The sequence below is a fragment of the Babylonia areolata genome, chromosome 24 (assembly GCF_041734735.1).
Source record: "Babylonia areolata isolate BAREFJ2019XMU chromosome 24, ASM4173473v1, whole genome shotgun sequence".
Classification (NCBI taxonomy): domain Eukaryota; kingdom Metazoa; phylum Mollusca; class Gastropoda; order Neogastropoda; family Buccinidae; genus Babylonia; species Babylonia areolata.
In genome coordinates, this window is record NC_134899.1 from 47,459,758 (window position 1) to 47,481,498 (window position 21,741).

The 21,741-nt window shown below is 40.5% G+C and overlaps 1 protein-coding gene across 1 annotated transcript in view; it reads right to left on the reverse strand.

Moving 5' to 3' along the window:
- LOC143298658 (protocadherin Fat 1-like) overlaps window positions 1–21,741 on the reverse strand; it is a 351,658-nt gene that overhangs the window by 102,972 nt on the left and 226,945 nt on the right. Inside the window, exons 23-25 of the mRNA XM_076611542.1 lie at window positions 18,766–19,841; window positions 15,844–16,003; window positions 3,587–3,823 (exon numbers count right to left, since the gene is read on the reverse strand). Coding sequence (XP_076467657.1) covers window positions 3,587–3,823; window positions 15,844–16,003; window positions 18,766–19,841 — 1,473 coding nt within the window. The remainder of the gene's footprint in view (window positions 1–3,586; window positions 3,824–15,843; window positions 16,004–18,765; window positions 19,842–21,741) is intronic.

Sequence of the window (21,741 nt, forward strand, 5' to 3'; positions counted from 1 at the left end):
CTTAAAAATGCAAAATCAGTTGCGCCAGCAGATGTTCTGGTAGCTGAAGAGGCAGACAGAAAAACTGAAAAGGCTCATGTGAAGATGGCTCTTTGATCCAACCGATACCCAGATTGGATGTTTAAGGCCCCCATTTTCTTCCAGCAGAAAAGAACACAACCACAAAATGAAATCTGTACAGGCATATCCTACCGATGTGGCACATCAGAATGGTTGGCCCAATCTTTCAGACAACATGGAACCAGGTACTTCCACAGACCTACCAACTTCTTACAACGTTAACTGACATCAGTGAGAAGGCACATTCAGTGTACTGACAGTAAGGAAGTCTATATTGGGGAAACAGAGGGATTGCCGGACAAATGTTTCACAGTACATAAATCAAGAAGTGATTCTGCATTCCATGAGCATATTGTGTCCACAGGACAGGACTTTGGTGCTATGCACAGAACCCAATTTCTAGAAGGGGAAGATGAAAAAAGCCATTCAAATCAAAATGAAAAGGCCTAACCTAAACAGTAATATCCGTCTGGGATTCCTTCCAGCTTATACTGCAATACCACAATCAGGCACCTGCTGGTGGCCAACACTGATGGAGCTGTAAATTCAGTTCACTCACAGTCTAACCAACCGCAAACGTTCCTGTCCCATTTGTGCTGAGGAAGATAGTGTGAAACCATCAAAATAATAATAATTTATTACTCTGTTGTCACGATATATTTCTCTATTTGAAACTTGGGCTGCTCTACCCAGGGAGAGCGCATCACAAGAGTGAGAGCACCACCCATTTTGGGGGTGTTTTTTCCGCCTGCCTGTGTGTGTGTTTTCTTACTGAAGTGGATCTTTCTCCAATATTTCCACAGGGATGACCATTTTCTTGTTGTGGGTTCTCTTATGTGTGCAGGTTGCACACAGGACCTTGGTTTATTGTCTTATCCAATAACTAGCATCCAGACCACCACTAAAGATCAAATGGAGGAGGAGAAAAAGCTGGCAAGTGTGGGACATCCAAGTACGTTCAATTTTTTTTATTATTCCGAATTGTGAAATTTCTCTGTATGTATCCAGAATCAGAGAATATGTTTCAAGAAAATAACTTTTTGAATTAATGTTAAGAGGACATGTTATTCTTGAGTCAACCCCACAATCCTCTCATTCCAATCATTTTAGTTCAGTTCAGTTACTCAAGGAGGCACCACTGCATTCGGACAAATCCATATACGCTACACCATATCTGCTAGGCAGATGCCTGACCAGCAGCGTAACCCAACGCACTTAGTCAGGCCTTTATGAAGAAACAATGCGCATAAACAAATAAATTAATAAATAAATGAATAAACAAATAAATACATGATTTTTTTCTTTCTTTTTTTTTCTTTAAAAAGAAAGGGTGGGGCCTCAGTTGCATGCAGACAACTGAGCATCCGGGTATCTTTTTCCTTTCTGCCCTTTCTTTCCTTCTTCTTCTTTTTTTTTTTTTTTTTTTTTCTTCTTTTTCTTTTCTTTTTTTTTTCTTTAATTTGTTGCATCACGTTGCCTCTCTTCATTGGAAAAAAAACCCATCCCCCTCACACACACACACACACATGCACACACACACACACACACACATTCACAATTCGGTGTGTCATTGATTTTACTAGAGATGGACAATACTAGATCTTGCTTTTGTGTTAGCTCATGTTACAATCATGTCTGGGTTTTTTAACTGACCCAGAGTGCTTTGTTTTGGTGCTTGTTTCTGTACCTCTCTCTCTCTCTCTCTCTCTCTCTCTCTCTCACTCACTCCGTACAATTGCTGGCATGCAATATCGTGCATTTGTGTTTGTATGTTCGTGCGCATGTGTGTGAGAGAGAGCACGTGCGCGTGCGTGCGTGTATGTGTGTGTGTGCGTGTGTGTGTGATCTCGTGATAAGAAACCCCCCACAAAAACTCAAAAGTATTATGTAGCATTATTTGTGAATGCATAGGTCTCTTGTCTATGATTGCTGTTCTTGATGACAATTCTCTATCAAACATATACTGAATGTGTATGGGAGTGCCATAGCGAAATTTGCTGATGCACATTTTCGCAATGAGAATTTCATGATTTAAGTATTTTACAAACAATTAAATGAATGATTTTCACATGGGAGAGGCGTAATTTAAGCTATCTGGGTAAAATATGTGTGATTAAAAGTGTTTTTTGTTGTTGTTTTTTTGTTGTTGGTTTTTTGTTGTTGTTGTTGTTTGTTTTTGGGTTTTTTTTGTTTGTTTTTTTGTTTTTTGCATCACAGTTCATTTTTGTCATGCAGGCATTTTCTATTCCAGGAAAAGTCTTGACTGAAATAAATACAATATTTTTTTTCGATTTTTACAGAGAAAGAAAAACTAAAAAAAATAAATAATTTTTTTTAAAAGCCTTTGAAAAGATTAAAATGCGCGTAATTGCGTAATTATAAATGAATATGCAAAAGGTGGTCTAAATATGTTGACATGAAGCTTTTAAAACAGTCTTTTCAGTGTGAGAGATGATCAGCCTGTCTGAAGCTTCGAATGGATGTAAATGGTTGTGGATTCCAGAAATTTACTTTTCTATATTTGGAAGAGATTTTCTCCATTTTAAACTCCACTGTCGGAGTAAAGAAATTTAGAGGTCTGGAGGAAATCCTCTTTTTGTTCTAGCGGGAATTGCTGAAGGTGTGGCTTCTGAATAATAAATAAGCATCCCTGGTAATCTCCGCATGGAATGCATTTGGAATAATAAGAGAATTGCCTATCAGAATAACGTTATATACTTTAGAAAATGGGCTGTCAAAGGTATAACACACTCATGACTTGTTGAACAATAATACCATCATACCATTTAGAGAGGTTCAGGATGTTCTAGGACCATCACTAGCTCTGTTTCTTCAGTACGTTGCAGTATGTCAGGCTGTAACATCTTTTCCCAATTATATCTGTGATGATATTCAAGAATATGTAAGTGTCTGTTTTAATGGCAACAATTTAAAAACGGCAAGAATGTTTCGCACAAGCATGGTTGAACGGTTTGCTTGTATACCTCATTGTGAAAACTTCTGGTTAAATAAATCTGGAATCTCAATAGACAAGACTTAGTGGGGTATGCTAGAAAAACAACTGCTGAAAGCAGACAGATAAAGAAATTAAATAAAATGCAGGAAAAAGAAAGAAAGAAAAAAAAAAGCAGGAAAAGATGAAAAAAAGAGCAGGTAAAGTTTACCACGGATGGCATCGAAAGAAAGTGAGTAATGAATTCCAGTCAACAAGAAAAATATCACATCAGCAAAATTTTCAGCTCAGAAAGAAGTGCAAACCACCTGATATAAGACAGAAAAAGAAATGTTCTTAAAGAAACACTCAAGCAGAAAATTAAACCAATCATCATCATGTTACCTTGTGAAGAAAAACACAAAGATACATAATGCTTCACCCAAACCTTTCACCTCAGATGGGTGCAGTTCACTCAGCAATTTCATGTATTACTCCCTTTCTTTTGATGCCATCTGTGGCAATTTTTACCTGCTCTTTTTTTTTCTTTTTTTTTTCTTCCTTCCCTTTTGTCAACATTCAACAGTTTCTCACCTGTATCTCTGTCCGAAGTGGTAATTCTGGTGAGAAGTGTGCCCACCTGCGCATCTTCTTTAACAGAAAGTGGATTACTGAAGTTGCCTGTGAATTCAGGGGGGTTGTCATTGATGTCTCTTAGGAAGATGTGAACTTCAGTCACACAAGACAAACCTCCCCCATCTGTTGCTGTAGCAAGTAATACGAAGTCCTGTTGTGCCTCCCGATCAAGTGTCATGGCTGTCCGCAGCACACCTGTGATATGATATCTATGCATGTTAGTGAACAGCATCATTTTTAGAGTAAAAATAAAAATGTGTAATGATATGCTGGTCAGTATACTGAATAGAATCAATGTGCATCAATAGAATATTAAATCGTAAAATATATGAAACAAGATCATGATTCACAAGTGATTCCCGCTGATTTCTAAAACAAGACACTCACACACAATCAAACAAGGGGCAAAGCCCTCATGACTCACTTGTGCTTCACGCTTTATCCAGTAAAGGTATGATGAGGGGAAAAAAAGAGATTAAGAATTCTTTAAAAAGTGTACTATATTAAATATGTTTAAATCTATTCCATTTATGTTTGCCTACGTTAAACTGATTTAACGCAGTGTGTAATTTTTAGTGATGAGCTTGTTAAAACTGACCCTTTTCAGGTGACTTGGATAAGATTATACATTCATTTTAAATAATGAACACTTCATTTTATACTCATTACAAAACAGATGTTGAGCTCTTTCTTTTGCGACCTGTCTGACGTAAATCGGTTCAGGAATCATTTAGAAATCTATCACTGAACACATTGTAACCAACACACTGCTAAGCAACTTTCGGAGGATTGGGGATGATTCGATTCACGGGCCATGCTAGCCTCAGTGCAGTCCGCTTAACTTGCATAAATTGATAGAGTGGGTGATCATCTGATCACTTTTCACCTGGCCAGTCATCTGACCAGAGCCCCCCTCTCTCTCTCTTGCTGTGTCGCAAGCCTACCACAACGGCTGGTATCATTACCATATCGCTTGCACTTTCTTCTTCTTCTCTTTATGTTCTCATAACTATTGTAAATAAAATTAAAAAAAAAACTTTTGTGACTGGCCTCTATATGTTCCTGGCCTGTGTGCGGGGATTCTTTTCTATCCTTTATTTCAGTAAATCATTCAGTTAGTTCTTTTGTGCCATACCCCTTTCGTGAATATACTACCACTCAGGTCCACGGCTACAAAAGTGGCGTAGCCGACAGGATTTTGATCCACAGCAAAATAGATCCAAATTTATTCCCTTTAACGTTTCAATTCTTTTATCCAAATTAAATCCATCCCTAAACCACAGCCCTTTACCACCAAGTGTACTTTGTTACAACTTGGCGCTGTGAGCAAGGATGTTTTAATTCTTAAATATCTCTAAATGAATTATAGGACCCTTTCCAGCGCACTCTATCACAACTTGGTGCTTCGAGTAGGATAATACAGGGACAAGAGGTTGTATTAACAGTCACTTAGGGATAATTTAACATAGGAGAAGAGAGAAGACAGTGCAGAGGTACACAAGTCCATGAAGAAGAAACGTCGCCCCATCAAGATGGCTTCAACTGACTTCATGCCCAAACTCCCGACCCTATCTGGTGAGGAAAGCAATAGAGAAGTTGACGACTTCATCAGTGAGGCCAGACTAATTCTCCAGCTACAGCCCCTGGATGATGCAGCAGCTTCTCTCTGCCTGATCTCAGCCCTTGCTGGCAGAGCTCACCAGCAGATCATCAGGCTACCAACGACTGAAGTGGACACCCTAGCCAAGATCCATGCAGTTCTTGAGGAGAAATGAGAAGATCAGCGAGACGCCACATCCCTTGCCACTGACTTCAAGAGACAGCAGCAGCCCAAGGAGACAGTAGCTGAGTATGCATTACATCTTCGGTACCTGTGGACTAAAGTCAACAAGGCTGAAGATGGGGTGATGCAGATGCCAACAGCCATACTTCGTGACGCCTTCACCAGAGGCCTTCAGCCAGCTGCACTCAGGCGCGATGTCAGGCACTTCATACATGACCACCCTGACACCACCTTCGAGGCAGCAAAGAAGGAGGCCCAGTGATGGCTGATGGAGGACAGCGACACCTACAACACCTACCCCGGCATAGACAACACCACTGTTGCCCGCCTACAGTCTCAGCTGGCCACACTTGCAGCTGAGAACACCAGCCTGCGATGTCAGCTGCAATCCCCCCTGCCTTGCTGAACTGAAGCAATGCTGATTATGCTTTTTTTCATGTTACTCCTGTCCATGCTGTAATTCTGTTTCCATTTCAGATATATTTCTGCAAAATTAATGTTTTATGTTTTTTAATTTTTTTCTTCTTGCTTAACCTGTGATCTAGCTTATCACTTGGTTTTAGCAAAGCAAAGCATGACTATGAACATGCTCTCATAATTTATGTTGTTATCATTTATGCTATTATACATGTATGCTACTCCGCATGTATATATGACAGTGTTGATACATAGATTGATGGGGACAGAAATGAATGCTTTCCAACTTCATAGTGCATTTACCAAATTGGGACCCCTTCTCTATGTCAAACTCTTCAAAGTTTAGTTAGGATGCATTCGACGAAGTCCAAACCCATAACTTCACCTAGCTAATGCCACTTTGAATATAGAAGTAGGGTGTGGTTCATAAGAATGTTGCAGTCACTCCAAATTTCACTCTGATTCAGGTGATTTAAATTAAGGTTATACAATCATCTTGAATAATCGACACTTCATTTTATACTCATCAGAAAGTAGGTGTTGAGCTCTTTCTTTTGCGACCTCTGACATAAATCAGTTCAGGAATCATTTAGAAATCTATCACTGAACACCTTGTGCTAAGAAACTTTAGGAGGATTGGGAACGATTTGATTCACGGGCCATGCTAGCCTTAGTGCAGTTCACTTAACTTGCATAAATGGACAGAGTGGGTGATCATCTGGTCACTTTTCACCTGGCCAGTCATCTGGCCAGAGCTGCTCTCTCTGTCTCTCTTGCTGTGTCACAAGCAGTGTGTGTTGTGTGTGTGTTCCCACAACAGCTGGTGTCATCGCCATATCACTGTAAATACAGTGTGTAGAATTTGCCAATGATTTGTAAATTGTATTCTTTGATACAGTGCTTGTGTTTATATGAGTATGTTGATATTGCTTTGTTCAGTTATTGCTTTGACATGTAGTCACAGCTCACCTATGACTGATCTAAATAATTGCCATGTCGTAATAATTCTGGTAGCAATATTCCATTTAATTCTTTTCAACGTCACAGTCAGTGATGTCTCCGGGCACCAACAGCTTGTTCAAGAATGTTCTAGGGAATGACGCACTCTTTTTCATTAGCTGTCACTGATGAAAGTTCAGTTCCTTGTCCCGCTGAAGCTTCAAGCAAAGGAGATTTAAATGTTGAGCACCAGATTAGATGTGTTGATATTCAACTTTGATGCAAGGGGTAACTGTAGCTGAATGTATTTAACAAGTAAATGGTTAAGCCATGTTGTTCTTCCAACCTTTGTGTGTTGTGTACCAATTACTATCTGTTCTCTCAGTTTGCCAATATTATATGAAAGCCATTGTAATTTAGTTATCATGCTCTCTCCTATATGGCTTACTCCAGTATAGTGCAACACGATAAACTGATTCATTTTTGTCACTTTTTCACAGTATAAGCTTTACCTAATCTATACTGTCAGTGTACTTTCACTCAATCAGCATAGCTTCGATCACTTTAACTGCACTGTTTGAATGTATTAGAAATGTTATTTGATGCCAGTGTTTGGTCTTCACACATATGCATTATCTTATCTTATGTTGTTGCTTATCCCAAACCGAGTGGTAGTCTTTCCATGTAAAGGTATACATATGCTTTACTACTAATTCACTTGTGTTGACATGTTGTGATTACTGACATTTGTTTGATTGTTTCCTTATCAGTGCATTGTCTTTCTCTTCTCCTCATCCTTGTTTTGAGAGAGAGAGAGCGGCTGTGGTCAGATGACTGGCCAGGTGAAAAGTGACCAGATGATCACCCATTCCGTCAGTTTATCCAAGTTAAGCGAACTGCACTGACGCTAGCGTGGTCCATGAAGCGAATCGTCCCCAATCAGGCTAAATCTGATTAGAATTGTGTTTGTTTCAAGGTGTTCAGTGATAGATTTCTAAATGATTCCAGAACCGATCTACGTCGGATAGGTTGCAAAAGAAACAGCTCAACACCTACTTTCGAATGAGTATAAAATGAAGTGTTGATTATTTAAGATGAATTTATAATCTTAATTTAAGTCACCTGAAAAGGATCAATTTTCCGCGATGAGCTCGTTAAAACTTCTAATCAGATTTAGCCTGATTGAGGACAATTGCTTCACGGACCACACTAGCGTCAGTACAGTTTGCATAACTTGCATAAATTGACGGAGTGGGTGATCATCTGGTCACTTTTCACCTGGCCAGTCATCTGACCAGAGCCGCTCTCTCTCTCTCTCTTGCTTTGTCTTAAGCAGTGTATGTTGTGTGTGTGTTCCCACAACGGCTGGTGTCATCGCCATATCGCTTGCATTGTTTTCCTCTTCTCCTCATCCTTGTTTTCTTTTCTCCTCATTCTTGTTTTCTTCTTCTTCTCTTTATCTTCTCATAACTATTGTAAATAAATCAATAGAAAAACTCTTTTGTGACTGGCCTCTATGTGTTCCTGGCCTGTGTGCAGGGATTCTTGTCTATCCTTTAATTCAGTAAATTATTCAGTTAGTTCTTTGGTACCATCCATCCCCTTATATACCACTTGGGTACACAGCTACAAAAGAAAGAAAAAAAATAAAAAATCATGTGCATGTATGTATGTATGTATGTATGTATGTATGTATGTATATATATATATATATATATATATATATATATATATCTATCTATATATATATATATATATATATAATAACCCTGGGAGAAAAAAAAAAGAAGAAAAAAAAAGCAGGGCATGCAAGCAACCTATGCATGTTCAGTTCTGAAGCAAGCAGACTAATCCCCACTGCTGGGGTGCATCTGACATCAATTTACTTAATACTTAAGGCAAATGTTGACATTTTCTTCTTCATGGGATAAACAGATTTAAGTAATGTTATTTGTGTGTTTTATTATATCTCGATTATTCTTTTATTTCAGCAGTAAAGGAGACGTTGCCATCGCTCCACTGCACATCTCAACAACACATGGCACATCACTAGATCTGCACGAACCAGTCAACAACGAGCTGCTGAAGAAACGATCACTTCAATTTTTCTTTTATGTTCATTCCAGTTAATTCAGTGTCCACTTAAGGATATTGATATACAGTAAACACGTCAATGGTGTAGTTAGTTTCACTGTATGTGTTCTGTCCAGAATTTGTAGGTTTTTTTTCTTCTTTTAATTGTAAACAAGAAAAACGAGGTCATGTCTTCTCACCAAACACAACCAACCTTCCAGGAAGTCAGTGGGAAGTGGTGTTTGGAATTTTCGGATTTCGGAACGCACCTTAACGAAATAAAACTGTTGATGATACGGAAATACTGCTTAATTCGGGAGACTTACAACCTATTATTCGTATGACTGTGAAGATTTTTTATATATATTTTTTCATACTATGTTTAAGCCAAATTTGGTATTGGCAGACAAAGTATTTCCAGAGAAAATAGCAATGTTGAAGTTTACCACGGACACACAGACATACAGAGAGAGACAGAGAGAACCGAACACGGGGTTAAAACATAGACTCACTTTGTTTACATAAGTGAGTCAAAAACAACAAACAGTTCGGTTACTAAACCACAGCAAACAGGTGCTGTTGGAAGCCTCTAACACCATTTACTCACACATTAAAACAATAGCTTTATCAATGGAACTCGGGACCAGGCTGCTTCCAATTCAGTAGTGGAGCAACCATCCCCAACCCGGCGGGTCCCCGGGTAGTGGATAGGGGGAACGGCCCTCAGATATGGGGGTTAGCTGCGAAATAAGTCAGGCTTGCCTGGCCGAATAAGCAGTCCCGGACCAACTGGCGATGTTCCTACCAGGACGGGGTGGGTCAACAGGTGGCACTGTTGTCCTCACTGAAATACCCCATGTGTCCTATAACGGGTTCATCATGTGGTCATGAGGCGCGTTATAACCTCTAACCCTGGGGTGGGACCCTCAGAGAAACAATCCCCCCTTTGCTCACAGGGCAGGACGTACGGGCCATGAGCTAAGGGTGAGGCACCCCGAAAGAAAACTCCAGCTGAAGACGGCGGTATCGGGCCACTGGCGCAATTAAAACCACGATACCACACATACACGCAGCCATGATGATGCAGTCCACAAAATCTCGATGTGGCGCTCGCCTTTCGGAGAGACCCGCCGGGGAGGCAGGAGCCGGGCCCTATGCCTCAAAGGGGCCCACCCCAAGCAACCAGTGGTCGGACAAGGAAATTCCGCATGCCCATGCAACGAAGGAGACCTGGCTTGGGCCAAGCAAACAGTACCGCCCAGAACATTCAACATTCTCCAGTGGAATGCAGAAAGGGTGCATAAGAAGAAACTTGGCCTGGCAGAAAGGATGCACCAAGAAAATATTGACATTGCATGTGTCCAAAAGACACATTTGACCGTAAACCATCGTTTCAGTGGCATTACTCCCACGCCGCTCATTCAGAGTCCCCCATACACAGCCACACTGGGGTTCGTCCACCACAGTCCCAGCGTTGGCAGTCCAATGGGAACCATCGATGTTAGGTCGCCAGGACACCACACACCAGAGGATACCCTGCACTGCAGCTGAGTCACTTTGGTGGTGTTCCATGCTGCCTGTTCTGATTTAACTTACTTAGGACACCACCTACTAAGCCCCCTAAGGAAGAGCAAAAATCCCTCCAGGATTGTCGCTTGCTCTTTTTAAAAACGTATCTGGATTCCGCCCTCAGTTGCTGATGGGTTTGAATGCTGTCTGGTCTCCGAAAGACGCGCCGTTGCCCTCTTTTCCGAGACTTTAGGGCATCCCGACACTCCCCGTCGAACCAGGGAGTTCTTGGCATCTGAGACTTGGAGGTAGACAATGGGACTGCTACTTTGGCGCATTCTAAAATCATCCATTTTAGATTGTCAGCAGGATCTTCGCTTTGCAATACTGTTTCTTCCTGAAGCTGCAATCTTATTTTCGAAGTAAAAATTCCCCAGTTAGCTTTGTCGAAGTTCAGGCGGTCAGGCAGAGAGTCACCTTCCAAATCTGTAGAATGGAGGACGACATGAAAGTGGTCACTCCCGTAAAGATTGTTGTGCACTTTCCACTTGGTCCAGGACCAGCGATGGATCGCAGACTGACAGATCTAGACATAAGAGCTTCCCAGAAGATAGATGAAGGCAAGTGGGTGATTTGTCGTTTAGACAATATAGGTCCATATCAGAAAGAAAGTATTCTTCTGTGTTCTTGGGCTGCAACTCCCACGTTCACTCGTAAGTACAAGAGTTGGCTTTTACGTGTATGACCGTTTTTACGCCACTGTCTAGCAGCCTACTCCGCTTTTGGGGGTGTGCATGCTGGATATGTTCTTGTTTCCATGACCCACCAAATGCTGACATAGATTACAGGATCTTTAACGTGCGTATTTGATCTTTTGCTTGCATATACACACTCGGCTATTGCGCCTGTCAGAAAGAAAGTTTTCAAAAAGGAGACCTCGGGCTGATGTCACCTCACTACCCCAGAGTGGGGAGTGGCCGTTGAAGTCGCCCAACAGCAAAAACGGTCACGTGGAAGCTGGTTGACAAGGTTCATGAGGTCCTGGCTCAGAAGACGGACAGGAGGAAGACAGACTGAACAGCCAGTGTTAGTTTTATTTAGTGTGACTCTGGCTGCCACCGCCTGTAAAGGTGTGTTTAAAGAAATGGTACTATATAAAAGAGACTTACATAAAAACAGAGTGACACCTCCCGTCAATCCCTCGTGCTTAGGTTGAGTGGGTTTAAAAACTGAGTTAAAACCTGAAAGCGTTAAAATCTTCAGAGTGAATCGAAGGTTATAGTTTTCAGTGTTGTCAGATGAAAAGTCATTGGGTTTTGAGGAAAAGGGCTGATATATCTACAGAGTTCGATTCGGTAGGGGAGGCCAGCAAATTGGCAACTGCCTTCTTCTCTGTAATCTGAGTGCCTGAGAGCTTCAGATGGTGTAACGTTGGACAAACGTTTTTCCCTTTGATTTTCTTAGAAATTCTCCACACTTTCGTCTTGGGCGTGTTGGAGGTTAGGGAAGAGCGAAAATCTCTCTACGATTGTCACTTTCTCTTTTTAAAAACGTATCTAGCTTTCGCCCTCAGTTGCTGATGGGTTCGCACACTGTCAGTCTCCTGTCTCCGAAAGATGCACCGTTGCACACTTTTCGGGCATCCCTTCATTCTGCGTTGAACCAGGGAGTTATTGGTATCTGAGGTTTTGAGGTGGATGATGGGATTGCTACTATGTCACATTCTAAGATCATTTGTGTCATAGTATCAGCAGAATCTTTGCTTTGCAAAACTCTTTCTTCCTGAAGCTCCATTCTTATTTTGGAAGTAAAAATTCCCCAGTTAGCTTTGTTGAAGTTCATGCAGAGAGTCACCTTCCACATCTGTGGAACGGCGGACAACAGGAAAGTGGTCACTCACGTGCAGATCATCGTGCACTTTCCACTTGTAGTCCAGGACCAACAATGGATTGCAGGCTGACAGATCTAGACACAAGAGCGTCCCAGAAACAAGATGAAGGTAAGTGGGTGATTTTGTCATAGGTTCATGTCTGAAAGAAAGTTTTGTCAGAGACCTTGGGCTGATGTTACCTCACTACCCCAGAATGGGGAATGGCCACTGAAGTCACCCAACAGTAAAAATGGTCGTGGAAGCTGGTTGACAAGGCTTATGACGTCCTGCCTCAGAACAAGGCCATCGCAGGCAAAGGAGCAGGATGTACAAATGGATTAAGAACCTGCTACAATTTTACCCTTACATTTTATGGCTATCATTCAATGGAATATCCATAGTTTTAATGCTAACTTTCAAGAACTCCAGTTGCTTTGTCATTCTTTTAAACCTTCAGTATTGGCTCTGCAGGAAACTCTGCAGAGATGGACATCGATAGTTTTATTTAGCATGACTTTGGCTGCCTCCGCCTGTAATGGTGTGTTTAAGGAAACGATACAACAAAAAAGTGTCATGTAAAAACAGAGCACTCCTCCCGTCAATCCCTCTTGCTTAGGTTGAGCGGGTTTAAAAGCTGCGTTAAAACCTGAAAGAGTTACAATCTTGCCATTTCTAAAGAGGGTCTACAAATGATGTTCAAAAATTAATATTTAAACTTGTCTTTTCTTAGTGTGATACTTTGGTTATGGTATTTCAGCTGATAATATTGTTTAAATCATGTTACTTTGGTATATCTTGAGAATTCAAGAAATTCTTTAAATTCCACGACAAAGAAGATGTTGCCATCACCTCAAGCACACTGCAACATGTATCCAATTTCTCCACATCTGTAGAGATCATTTTCGACAGGCTCAGTTACCAACGGAAACTACAAACGTCCATTCAATTTCACTTTTTAGTGATTTCTACTAAATTCAGTATTCACTTTAAAGTATCCAAATGCAGTAAACTTATCGATGACGTAGTTAGTGTCACTGGGACGTATTCTGTCCAGAATTTGTTGTTTTTATCTTTTAATTTCAGACAAGAAAAAATGATGTCAGGCTGGCTTCAAACCCTACCATTTTCAGGGTTCGGAACCTCAATGAAACCATTCATGATCCCCCCCCCCCCCTTTTGCTAAAAGGTCTGTGGTATCACCTGCACTTGTATGGGAACTCTAAAGAGCGCAATTTGATATCGATCATACTGATCTAACCAAAGATGACAACATAAATTTACTTACATCGCATGTACGAATTCATTTGGAAGAGAAATACCTTAATCATCTAAAGATATCTGCAGACGGTTTTGTTGTAAATGATAGAGCTGGTGCTGTTTTCGTTATTCCAGACCTTAACTTTCAAAACTCATTTCATCTGGGAGAAAATAAGTCTATCTTCACAGCTGATCTCATAGCAATTCTAAAATTGTTAAATTTCATGATATCCTTTCCGAAAACTATATTTCAGATTCTATTTTGTCTTGATTCTAAATCAGTTCTTCATGTTATTGAACTTATAAAAGAAACGGTTAGGTATGAACTCATTATTGAAATCAACCGTTTGATTCACGAAATCTTACAAAGAGGCTCTTTCATAACCTTTTTGCTGGATTCCTTCTCGTTGCGGTTTTTACTATAATGAAAAAGTTGACATTTTGGCTAAGAAAAGGAGCTAGAAGTTCCACGAAGGAGTAAGATTTGAATATTTCGCTTTCACTACAGGAATGTTACACCATGGTAGAAAAAGTCCAATGGTCAAAATTTCAGCTTTAAGTAACTCGGAGTTACATAAGAATATACAGAAAATGTATGGTTTCATGGGAAAACATTACCATAATGATTTTCATAAGAGGCAAATCATTCTCTAATCTGCAGATAGAAAATGAACTAATGTTTCTTGTATCTGTGGTGCTCACATAACAGCTGATCATATACCAACTTGCGACATGTTAAAGTCTCACATCCCTGAACTGAAATCATCTTCAGTGTTGACAATCTTCAGCAGTCCATTGCTAATGTATGACGTTTTCAACTCCTTGTAAAATAGTCCAGTTGGTTCGCTGTTATAGTTTTTCATTAGAAATATGTCATATTTTCTATATGTAACACACACACACACGCGCGCGCGTGCGCGCATACGTACTCACATGCGTACACAGTAATTTCTCTCCCCCCCCCCTCCACCCACACCCACACGATTTTTTTTCCTACCTTCGTCTAATATCACTTACCACTGTGAACTAAAGAACTAACATATATACACAGACAACTGAACACCGGGTTATTACATGGACTCACTTTGTTTACAGAAGTGAGCCAAAAAAATGACAGCTCACACTGATATTTCATCACAGAAAAAACATGCTGGCAGACCATGCACAGCTTACATGCAGTTTTCAGAGTGCTGGGTGTGACATTGACCATTCCTTGGTCTGCAGCAAGGTGAAACTGTGAACTATGAAGCTGCACTGCAGCGAGGTGAAACTGTGAGCTATGAAGATGCACCGCAGCAAGGTGAAACTGTGAACTATGAAGATGCACTGCAGCAAGGTGAAACTGTGAGCTATGAAGATGCACCGCTTGAAAAAGGATGGAGACCTCACCACAACCCCAGCAAGAATGTGATAAGGAGAGATTGCGCGCACAATAGAAAAATCACAATCCAGCCCGTCCAGTGCTCATGCCCGCGAAAGATGGGAACACCTCAGAGACACAACTTAGCAGCATACAATGCCTGCTGCAGTGAAAAGAACCTACAGGTCCTCCAGATTGTCCACAACAAAGTCCAAAAGGGCACGTGGTATTGTGCTAATGACTATAGCTCCAACTCTGCAGACTGCAGTTGACATGGGCAACATCAAGGGGATGTGTGATGGAATCAAGAAAACCACCCCTCTGAAGTCTGCCACAGATGAGGTCATCAAGGACAGGGCACAGCAGATGGAGTGCTCAGCTTTATGCCTGGGAAAACAATGTTTAAAGAAAAAGACCCTGAATGCTTCTGAGTGCCTACCTTTGTTAGATGACAATGACAGAGAACCCACCCTAGAAGAATTCAACAAGGCTCTGGACTTCCTTGTTACTGGCAAAGCATCAGGAAAATACATAATCCCTGCTGAAGTCTTGAAATGCTGTAAGGACACCACCATCACTGAGCTACATGAAATCCTGTGCCTCTGCTGGAGAGAAGGTGAAGTTATAAAAGTCACGAGATGCCAACATTGTCACATTGTACACAAATGTGACCAGAGCGATTTCAACTACTACCATGGCATTTCCCTCCTTAGCATCATCGGGAAGTTCTTGTTTCAAGTTGTGCTGAAGAGGATCCTGGTTCTTGCGAAAAGAGTCTACCCAGAATCACAGCATGGATTCCGCACCAACAGGCCCACCATTGATATGGTCTTCTCCCTCAAACAGATGCAGGAGAAATACAGGGAACAAAGACAGCCCTCTCCGTTGCCTTCATAGATCTTAACCCCCACTCCCAAAAAATATAATCCCATCTCATAGTGTAAAAGATCAAGAATCACCAGAAAAAAATTCTATTAAAAAATAATAACATTGATAATCAAACATACCTGATTCTTTCTCCAACAAGAATTTGTCAGCACCTTTGCCATGAAGTGTGAATTGGATGAGTGCATTCAGAGTCGACTCTTCATCCATGTCAGAGGCTCGAACATGGACCAGTGGTTTGCCGACTGCAACATCTTCATTCTCTATCACTTCCAAATAGGGCTGGGGAAAAAAAGTCAGTAAGATTGTAAAATGATCAGTATTTTTCCTCACGTATTTCTTTTATCTTATCAAGGCTCTCATCCCCACACATGTTATGAGGAAAAGATCAATCTTGTTTATTTGTTTATCTCTGGTACTGAACTGGTTAAAAGCAGTCATTTATTGCTGTCTTGTAAGTCTACATTATTTCTGGAACCAGTAAATATCTTATATGTTTATGTAGATGCAATAGTTTTTTTTAGTTTTAGTAATGCTACCATCAAAGCTGCTGGATTGGGCATGCAAAAAAATAAGCATTTCCCCCTGAATTGATGACACTGGCATTCAGCCAATAAACATTTCAGCCAACTGAAAAAAATTAGATAATCTGTGTATCATATAACAGATCATATATGAAGAGTTTTGATTATGGGAATCTGTTAGTTGCAAATCTACACAGGTTCCAAAATGCCGCTTTGTGAGATTCGCTAAAATCGTCAAATTCGGGAAAATTCAAAACTCCGTATCTCAAAAACTATTTGAGATGTTGCTCACAAATTTTGTGCAGTTTCTTACTTTATTGCATTCTTTCATGTATGCAAATATGAGGCTTCTGCTTTGAATTTGAAAATTTGGCTGGACCTACCTGTATACTTTTACACTGTCATCTTCAATGCTATGGGACATACGACTTAAGTAAGATTACAAGCTTGAATTTTCGATTTTTCCTGGACTTTTCTCAGCTGGAGCATAGCAAAATGGATCAGTGGTGAAAGGTTCACATACAGTAACTGACCGAAAATCTGACAAGATAGTACTGGTAAAAACAAACACTTTGCACTGGAACAAGGTCAGGAAAACAACATAATTGACTTGAAGGTAACACTGATGATGGGGATGGCCAAATGGGATGAACAGGGATATGTTAGCCTCAGATAATTGTTCACCCTTAGCCATTATTTTTTAGTGGGAGAAGAAGGGGGTTGTCTTAAGCAGCCAAGTGCTCAACTGTAGTTCCAACTCACAGCACATGCCGTAAAGCAGACGACAGTTTCACTGCAGTGATGGTGTCCAACCATTGACATGAGGAGATAACTCCTGTGGTGTAAGGCTATTGAGATTCGAATTTGAAACATAAGCTGTTAAGCATCAGCGGGTCACTTTCCCAGGTGCTGCTCTCAAACACACATCGAGCGTGTTGCATACACACTCAGCTGCCTAGCTTTCTACTGTAAGTACTCCATTTGAAATGTGTTGATGATTTGTAAACTGTAAGTTCTGACACATGTGTTCATATGAGCATGTTGATAGCACTGAAAGACGTTACACTTGTTTCAATTATTGCTTTGACAGGCAGTCACAGTTCTGCTCATGACTGATCAAATCGCCATGTCGTCATATGCTTGTAGCAGTATTCCATTTAATTCTTTTCAACGCTACAGTCAGTGACGTCTCTGCCCACTGATAGTTTGTTCAAGATTATTGTAGTGGATGACGCCTTCCTCTCGTGTGCACTGATCAGCCTGTGCTTAGTGGTGAAATGTTATCTAATGAAAAGTTAGTATCCCGCGTTAGGTGGAGGAGATTTAGATGTTGAACACAGGCTGTGCTTGGCTGTGTCAATGTTTGGCCCAAGCACCTGGATGACCTGTGTAAATCATTCCTTAGCTGAAGCTTCTTAACAAACTAAAGGTTAAACCACGATCGTTCTTCCAATCATTGAATTGAACACTGACTATCTGGTCTCTCAGTTTGCCAGTATATTATCAAAGCCACTTATTCTATTACCTTGTTTATTATATATTATCAAAGCCACTTATTCTATTACCTTGTTTATTATTCATGTATTATTTTACATGCTAATATCAGTTGTACTGCTACAGTGTTTCACTGATTATCAGTACTATAGCTTCACAGTTACAGTGTGTTCAATAATGTGTGTGTGCAGTATTCTGTTGTGATTACAAGATAGTGTTGGATTAATATCAGTTATTGGTTAAAAGCATCTGATATGTATCACAGTCTGGTAATTGTAATTTAGCTATCATGAGCTCTCCTATATGGCTTACTCAAGTATAGTGCTACATAATTGATCCATTTGAGTCACTTTGACACAGTATAAACTTTATATAATCTATACTGTCAGTGTACTTTCACTAAATCAGCTTAGCTTCAACCACTATTTAAATGTATTAGAAATGTCATTTGTTCTTGCTATCTGGTCTTTATGCATTTTTTATGTTGTTGCCGACTCTAAACCAAGTGGTAGTCTTTCTATTGCAATATAAGATGTGCTTACTATCCACTTGCATTCCTGACATGTACTTATTGACATTTTTTGTCTTACTCACGCATTGTTTTATTTCTTTTCTTCTTCTTATCTTCTCTTAATATTGTAATAAAACAATAGAAGAACCCTTCTCCGACTGGCCTCTACATGTTTCTGGTCTGCGCATGGATCTTTTCTATCCTTTAATACAGTAAATCAGTAATTCTTTTGTACCATCTCATTTATCACACACCATTCGGTTTACAACAAGGCTACACTTAGATTAAGATTTATGCAATCTATGCATCTTTGTATTGAAAATATGTCAGGAATCTTCATTTTAGCTGAATCCTATATAAGTGATTTACAATAAAATATCTGTAACTGAAAATATAATCACTTCCCCCCACATCCCTTTGTGACAAAAATCATTTAAGAAGAAAAACAAGAGGAAATTTTCCTCTTTCATTAATTAATATTTTTATGACATGACATAAAAATTCTTTTTTCTCACCTCCAGACATACAGGTGCATTATCATTGTCATCAAGCACTGTCACCATAACTTCACAATATGTCACAAATCCACCATCTGTCGCAGCCACTTGCAGTTGATAACGGCTTTTACTTTCACGGTCCAGAGGCTTGATGATGAAAAGCTCTCCATTCGAATGGATCTGGAACTGACCAAGTGGATCTCCACTGACAATGTAGTATGTAACATCTGCGTTTATTCCTTCATCCTTGTCTGTGGAAATCAGAGTTAAAATAACAGTTGCAGGAAGTGCACCTTCATTGACTGCTGTTGAGAACTGAGTTTTTTCAAATACTGGAGCATTGTCATTGTAATCTGTTACTGTGATGATCACATTCGTTGAAGAAGTCAGCTGTACTTCATAACCACTAATTCTTTTGTCATCATCTGTGTCAGTGACCATAATGGTTAAGTTATATTCACTTCTCACTTCTCGATCTAGGTTAGAAAGCAAACTGATCCATCCCGTTGATGAGTCTATGGTGAAAATATTGGCCATCTGTTCCATTCTCTCACCGAAACCATACTCCAGTTTTCTGGGAAGGTCAATATCAAAAGCCTTGACCTGAACGACTGTGGTACTTATATTTGAATTCTCCATCACTGTGGCAAAATAAGGACTAGATTCAAACTGTGGGGCATTGTCATTGATGTCGTGCAGCTGGATGTTGATCTCCATGGTAGCAACAAGGGGAAAGCTTACCTTTGTCATAGCCTGAAGAACTAGAGTGTAATTTGGAGTAACCTCCCTATCTAGAGGCTTCATGATTCGGATCTGTCCAAAGTCATCAACTGAAAACGTAGCAGGGTTGTTGGTACTACTAGTCATGCCTGGAATAATGGAGTATAACATGGGTTCTTTGCTTCTGGCTCGGATAGTAGCTATGACACTCCCAACTTTTTCATCCTCCTGAATGAAAAAAGCCCTCTCCTTGCTGGGAAAGGTGGGGGGCTCATCATCCACTCCAGTGACATGGATCTCCACAGGCACATGGTTTTCAAGAGGTGGGTCTCCTTGGTCCTTTGCTCCCACAAAGAATTGGTATGCTTTATTGACTGAAAAAAAGTAAAGAACATGTGTGAGGATGGGTGCAGTGTGTGTGTATTTGCATGATGTGTGTGTGTGGGGAGGGGGGGGTAGGGGGGGGGTTGTACAATACAAACACAAATATATTTATTCAGTTTTTACAGGCCATTAGACCCATATGAAAAAACGGGTAGACAATAGCGATTTGGTGTTTAAGCACGCACAATATGTACAAATATACTTTTTGCAAAATTGCTGGACGTTATATTGCAGTGATAGGATAGACAGACCTATATGCGAACGATCCAGTCTAAGCGAACACCCCAATGTGTGTATTGCACAGCAAACGGGTTGTAAGATCGTCAAAACGTAGCCCTTCTGTCTTTAAGGCTTTCTCTGATTGGTTGCACCAGGAAAAATTCAACCCACTGCTTCTTTTCAATGCTTTTTCAACAGCTGAAATAGGAGGGGTGCCTGAGGTTGAATGCGAACTGGCAAGTCTAATTGCAAACAATGGGTGTGGGTACGTGTGGGCAATAAAAACAGAAGCAAGGTCTGGAATCCATTAGACATACACATATTATTGGAATATTGCACCAGACTGTTGAATTGTTCTTTCTGATCACATATGCACATAAACACACACAAACACGCATTTAAACACACACACCACACACAAACACACCCTTTTCAGAGCGCTCAGTGACTGTGCAGCATTGTTCGCTAATACAGTCATGTCAAAATACCCTATGGTCTAATCGCAAACGGCAATATATTGGATATTCCTGTCAAAATAGACGTTATGATGTCACCAACGTGTTTTTTTCCCCCCGAGCATTGGTAATGCACAATTCATTCGACATATCCAACAAAGCAGAATTTCTAAACTGTGTCAAAGTTCAAGTCCTACTAATTGCTTCCCTTGATTTTAGGATTTTGAGAGCACGTTTGTGAACTTGCTCGGCTGTGGTGCACAAAGAGAAGAAAACGCAGAAATAGCTTGTTTGACTGGCTTTTGAAAATGGATATTAAGGTGTCAGAATGAGGTCGAAGCAGACGATAAATTGTGAAATGTGTGTGGTGAGAATGCTTCGAAGTGGGGCAGTACACAAACCATTCGCAATTACACGCTGTTCGCAATTAAGCCTTCCTACCCGACAGATCTCTAAGGCTTTCGTTAATGTAAAACCCCGTGGAGTGATGGCCTAACACATCCGCCTAGGAAGCGAGAGAATCTGAGTGCGCTGGTTTGAATCACGGCTCAGCCGCCGATATCCTCTTCCCCTCCACTAGGCCTTGAGTGGTGGTCTGGACGCTAGTCATTCGGATGAGACGATAAACCGAGGTCCCGTGTGCAGCATGCACTTAGCACACGTAAAAGAACCCACGGCAACAAAAGGGTTGTTCTTGGCAAAATTCTGTAGAAAAATCCACTTCGATAGGAAAAACAAATAAAACTGCACGCAGGAAATAATACCAAAAAATGGGTGGCGCTGTAATGTAGCGATGCACTCTTCCTGGGGAGAGCAGTCCGAATTTCAAACAGAGAAATCTGCTGTGAAAAAAAATAGAGAGAAATACAATACAAATACTATTTTCATTATCCTTTCATCTGACAGTTTGAGCAGAGCAACTGGACCCTACTAAGATTTGAAGGGAATCTGTAATAATAGAGGGGAATATATATTTTTACGCAAGGCTTCATATCTTGGGCAGACAAGCAAAAAAATGGCACAAGTCTTCAATTTTGTATCTGTCACACTGGAAACAGAATGGGTTCAAAAATGATTTCCCAAAGCGAGAAATGCCGTTCAAAGGTAATTTGTAGCACCGTAAAAGGCAAAGCACACAGCAATGTTCATAAGACGTCAAAAGACCAACATTATTGTCCTGCCAATCTCGGGATTATAGTTCAGATAATCTGGTAAG